Source organism: Pterocles gutturalis, unplaced genomic scaffold, assembly GCF_000699245.1.
Source record: "Pterocles gutturalis isolate BGI_N339 unplaced genomic scaffold, ASM69924v1 scaffold24908, whole genome shotgun sequence".
Taxonomy (NCBI): domain Eukaryota; kingdom Metazoa; phylum Chordata; class Aves; order Pterocliformes; family Pteroclidae; genus Pterocles; species Pterocles gutturalis.
The window spans coordinates 14,574-20,332 of record NW_010123703.1 but is presented as its reverse complement, the minus strand read 5'-3'; the positions used below and the strand labels follow the sequence as shown (position 1 = coordinate 20,332).

Sequence of the window (5,759 nt, the reverse complement as noted above, 5' to 3'; positions counted from 1 at the left end):
GTTGTCCACTGCTGCTCTTCATATTTTGCAGGAATTGCTTTTGTTGCCACTTCTAGAGTAATGACTTCAGGGTTTTGGTTTTGTTAAACCGGTCTGTTTAAGCCCAGCACAGGGACCCTCGGTGACCGCTCACTTCCATGTGTTTTTTCATTGTTCACCAGTCAGTGCAGCTTTGCTCAGTACTGTGACAATCTTTATCACCCATGGATTTTATCGAGAGTAAAATGTTACCTCATGTCTGTTGGTGGAAAACTGAAACGTGTTGAGTCTCTAGAAGTTATTTTCCTAGACCACTGCTGTTTGATTTGATAACTAGTTTCAGGGCGGGGAAAGAGTGGGAAACAGTATTTTTTTTTTCCTTCTTTTTGAGATTTTGTGGTCTGATTTTAATCCATTTAGTATCTGTGCTGTAGACAGAGTGCTAAGGCTCTAAGTGTGGTTTTGTGAGATATCAAGCTCACTTTTTTGCAAAACTTAAGTATACTACATCTTTGTAGTTGCTTTTGTGAATCCAGATTTTGTTTGATAAGTTCCATAAAAACAGAACCAATATAGCCCGTCCACCAACACTGATTAGTACAAAGTGTCTTTTAAGTCCATAGTGATTTGATTCTGTAATTCTTTCCTGGCATGAATCTCAGGTCATATAACTGTATAACCTTAGCAGCATAAATTATTGCAAATACACTTTTTTTTTAGTCCTGATAGACAGTAGAACTCTTCTAGGCTAGTACATTTAACCAGTCCTGTAAGATTTCTTAAGCATTTAAATCTGTAGGTATGAAGTCTCCTCAGTCAGCACTTTTTAATATCCTTGGCCATGGTTTTTTTGTGCCTGCTGATTTTAAAATGTTTGTTCCAACTAAATTTTGTTCCATTTTGCCTCCATTAGTATTGGACTGAAAAGCAGTTAATCTCTTTGTGATGAGCGTGCATAATTTTCCATTTCTCCTGAAACAGAAGAATTTTCGAGACCTATGCCTTTCATACATTGTGAGCAGCGGTATCATCATGTAGTGCTTGATAAGACATCAGAATTGAGATTTCTAGTTTTGAACAACTGGTACACCTTATTTCCTTAGCTTTATTTAGTCAGTGTTTTTTTGCTCCCTGAAAAATCCTCCTTAGTCTCGCCATTGAGCCACAGTGGCTCAGACATTCCTCTTCACCTCAGACTCTCTTACTGAGGATTAAATGACCACCACATTAAGGAGTAACAATTTCTTTAACACTTATTATTGCTTTTAAAATTCTTCTCTATTATCAATACATATCAGTAGCTTGAGGAACTTGAACTTGGGAAACATACATGTACTGGAGACATGGGTTCAAATTCATATCCTGACTATGCTCAGGTAGGGGCTTCTTGAAGAAATGAGATATTATTAAAATGTTAAGTAAAGTTGTGCCTCTTTATGCACTGAGAGAAAAAGTCTTTAGGATACCAAGCAATTTCTTCTCTAAATGTTGTCCTGTTGTAGTGTTTGCTCATCTTTTAGATAAGAAGTTGAAACTGTTCTATTCAGACTTCTTAGACATCTTGATGTGTCACCACTGTATTCAGTCTTCTCCTGAACTGAAAACTACACTTCCAGTCATGAAAACAGCCTGTAAGTCTGGAACCTGTATTGGGCAAATTAGTAGAAACTATGGGAAAGAACAGGACTGTTGGACCCCTGAATGAATATGGTCTACATGGGAAGAATCAACATGGCTTTTGTAAAGGGAGGCCCTGCCTCATACAACTCATGGATTGCTACGTAGGCTTAGCGTCGTGCTTGATCAGCTTGTTCATCCAGAGAACCTGAGCCAGGACACTGACTGCTTTGATTTGTGTTAGCTTCTGAGCCCAAGCTAAGTTCTTTGTTCATATTCCACCTGTTCCCACACTCCCACCACTCATCATATCTCCTGAGGGAAATTGCTGCTGTTTGGCTGGTCTGCAAGCCATCACCACTGCGTAGATCTGCAAAGGGCTTGACATAACAGCATGAGTGTGATGGAGAAGCATAACTAATTGCTAGTTGCTGGCATCATTAGCTGCATAACCTTCTAGCTGCCACATCTTCAACTCTTGGACTTCATTGCAATAGGCATCAAGGCCTCTTTTTCCCCTCCTAACCTGCAGGCAATAACAATGAAGGAGCAAAGGCTGTGAGACCAATGTATGTGTGCACTCAAGCTGTATAGACTTTTTAAAAATAATTCTTTAGAACACTACCTATTTGCTGTCCTGTACCATCATATGTAATTCTGTTGATATACTTGATTCTTCCCTGATATCATGTAGTTCTTTGGTTGGCTTTTCTTTCTTTGGAGCAGAGTGACCTTTTAAGCCTCCATCTCTTGGGAAACAAAGTGAGTTTGGCTGTAGCAGATATGAACAACTGTCTGTTCATTAAAGCCTTTTGCATGGCTGTTCCATGCAATTTCATCTCAAAACAGTCTTTCAGGTACTGAGTGTCCTCTAGAAGAACAGAGTTGTTGGTCAAAGGATCTGAAAGAGCAGAAGCTGAAAACCGAATGAATTAGTTCTGACTTGTCCCCGTGTGGCAGAAAGAGAAAAAGGGGATACGTGTCCTTTCAGCATTACAGAGGTGTGACTAGACTGATTGATGGTGATGGTTCATGCCTTCCAAAAATAGCTTCTGTCTGCTGAAGGTCAGAGTCCTCTTTCATTAAGCAAGTCAGGCTGGGGGGTAAGCCTAGCTATTGGTGGAAAATACATATCTCGCTTACAGAGCCTTGTCAACGTGGGGATGAATGGGTTATGGGACAGTTTTGTGCTGCCCCTGTCTGAGTCAATGCTGCTGTTGCGAGGTGTGTGGCGTGGTGCCTGGTGATCTCAGCAGAAGGCATTGCAGTGAGGTCGGGCAGCAGAAATGTTTGCTCTGGGAAATTCTGAATGCAAAGATCAGCACCTTTGAGCTGAGGGACTGCTGAGTCCCTATGGACTTGGGACTGTTTGTCTCAAATACTGAGTGAGGTTTCAGAGTGAGGCTGCCAGGAGATGTCCCAAGCTAAGCCATTAATATGTTAATCAATGTCAGAGCAGGAGGTCATGTGTGACACCGTCTGGAGGACCTAACCTCCTCTCCTAGAGGGGAGAGGCTGTGGACAAGCAGGTCAGAATTACTGCCCTGTTCCTGCACAGGGGTCATTCTTACATGTGCTGTTATGCCCTTGTTATGCCCTAGATGTGGTGGCACAGCTGGAGCCATCCTGACCTGTCCCCTAGAAGTGGTGAAGACACGTCTACAGTCATCCCAACTGACAGTGCGGCCTCTGTGCCTCTCAGAGATGCAGCTGCTGGGGATGAGGCTTATGAACCCCACCTCACCATCTCCTGGAGTGCTCAAGTTGCTGAGGTGAGTAGGATAGGGCAGCACATGTTAGCACCAGGAACATGAAGGTTTGGCTGTCAGGTAGAGAGAGAGAGGGAGGGAGAGAGATGGGAATAGCATTTGAGCTGAGGCTCTGGAAGCTGCAAGTGCAGTGAGAAGTTTCATCATAGCCCAGGTATATCTACTTCTTACAGTTGATCTGTGCTTTGAAGTCCAAGTCTGCAAGGCAGCTTTTGGGACTGTGAGAACTTTCTCAGCTAGTGGCTTGATCAGACCCAGAGTGGTGTCAGCAAGAATAGGAAGAAATGACTGAAGGAGAGAAGTGGCTGGAGAGAAGCCGAGAGTAGGGCAGAAAAAGGATAACACTGGAGGCAAAGAGAGGATGCTACAAAAAGTACTGAAGAATGAAGGAGGAGGAGGAACAGGAGAGCCCCCCTACTTAGTTATTTCTGCTGATTTCTCTGTTTCTTTCCTTCCGTAGGGCCATCCTTGAGAAGGAAGGCATGCGATCCCTGTTCTGAGGTCTGGGTCCAAACCTTGTTGGGGTTGCTCCTTCCCAGTGAGTACTGCTCCTTGGGGATAGGTCGTGCTGTACACTTTTTAAAGGACCTTTGTGACAGCTATTGCTTCACATTCTGAAAGTAGTCTCAGCCTTGTGGCCACTGTGCCACAGGGCACCTTCACACAAGCGCTTTTTGGACTTTCTGGTCATACTTGTAAGATAAGATGATTACTGCAGGGCTGAGTATAGATGGTATCTGATGTCACATTCAACAAACCTGTGCTGGGAGTAAGAAAAGTTGCAGTGCTGTCCCTGCCCCTCGCAGGTGAGCTGTAACCTCTTCTGTATTTCTTTCCAACCAGGGCTATATATTTTGCTGCCTATTCTGGTGTTAAGGAGGGGCTCAATGCTGTCCTTGTGCCAGAGTCCAAGAAAGTACACATGCTATCAGCAGCCTGTGCAGGTGAGCCTCTTCAGTCTCAAATCAGAGCCAAGGGGTCCTGTCTCTTAAGTGTAAACAACTTTCATCCCTTCCCCATTGCTGCTACCATTAGTCCTGCTCCCTCTTCTGAAGTTTTCTCCCTCCCCACCTGCAGCAGTGAGTTCCTTGGATAACCAAAAGGTTTTCTCATGCTTTGGTCTTCTCAGGCTCATCTCAAGTCATGGATCTAGTCTTTACCCCTTCAGCTGCTATCAGGAAAGGAGCTCCATTCAGCTGTGAGAGGGGAAGGGCAGTGTATAACTTAGACTACTCACAGAATGACTTCTCCTTATATATCCCAGTTCTCTAACAAAATCTTCCACTATTGCAAGTTTAGCCTGTTGTTTCGTGCCTCTTTGTAACACCAGGGACTGTAGTAGGGTTATGTTGGAGGCAGAGGAGCTAGTTACCACCGCAGGCTGGAATGGGGGAGGAAGAGACTCAAATAGTCTTCCCTAAGTGTCTCTTCTCCCATGGGAGAGCTCAAGGTTATTCTCCAATTGCAAATGGCTGCAGCTTGCCAAGCAGAATTCAGAGAGCTGATAGATCAGCACCTCCTCAAATTGTCAGTGTGATCCTGGTGCTCACAGCTGTCTTCCTCTTCTGTTTTCCAGGCATTACCTCTGCCACACTCACCAACCCTATCTGGTTAGTGAAAACCAGAATGCAGCTGGAAGCCAGGTAAGGCAGGCGAGCAATGCAGAGCCACTCCATGTCGCGTTAGGACTGGTTTGGGGGTGGGGTTGGGTGGGTGTCTGTGACCTGCCATCAGAACATAGGTCTTCAAGACATGCTGGGGAAGAGTCATAAAGTTGTGTTCACAACAGCATTTTAGGTCAGGTGACACAGGGTGAAGGGCGAGATGGCCAGCAATGCTTTGCAATGTGCCATGCATGTGTATCACACTGAAGGCCTTTGTGGATTTTACCGTGGTATCACTGCCTCCTATGCTGGAGTGTCAGAGACCATCATACACTTTGTCATCTATGAAGCACTGAAACAACAGCTGAGAAACAGCCATCATTCCCTTTCCCTCCCACTCACACTTTCATCAAACAGTCATGATTTCTTTGGACTAATGGGAGCTGCTGCTGTCTCCAAAACATGTGCTTCATGCATTGCATATCCTCATGGTGAGTGCGTCAACTCTCCCTGCTTCTATTCCCCTCGATGTGAGATGCCATGCCTGTAGGATCAGTCTGCTAATATTACTTCCCTTCTTGTCTCTCCAGAGGTCATTCGGACACAGTTGCAAGAAGAAGGGTCACAATACTGTTCCTTTATACAGACTCTGCAGCTTGTGGTCCATGAAGAGGGACCCTTTTCTTTATACCGAGGGCTCCTGGCTCACTTGATCCGCCAGATCCCAAACACAGCTATCATGATGGCTACCTATGAACTCATCGTACATTTGGCCTCTTCCACCTTGTAA

The 5,759-nt window shown here is 44.6% G+C and overlaps 1 protein-coding gene across 1 annotated transcript; it reads left to right on the top strand.

Annotated features, from left to right (window-relative positions):
- Positions 1-2,379: 2,379 nt before the first annotated feature.
- On the top strand, positions 2,380-5,759 carry LOC104465103 (solute carrier family 25 member 36-like). Its single transcript, XM_010078018.1, is given in 7 exon segments — positions 2,380-2,453; positions 3,198-3,368; positions 3,826-3,903; positions 4,209-4,309; positions 4,942-5,008; positions 5,177-5,460; positions 5,560-5,759. Coding segments are annotated over 7 exon segments (975 nt in total).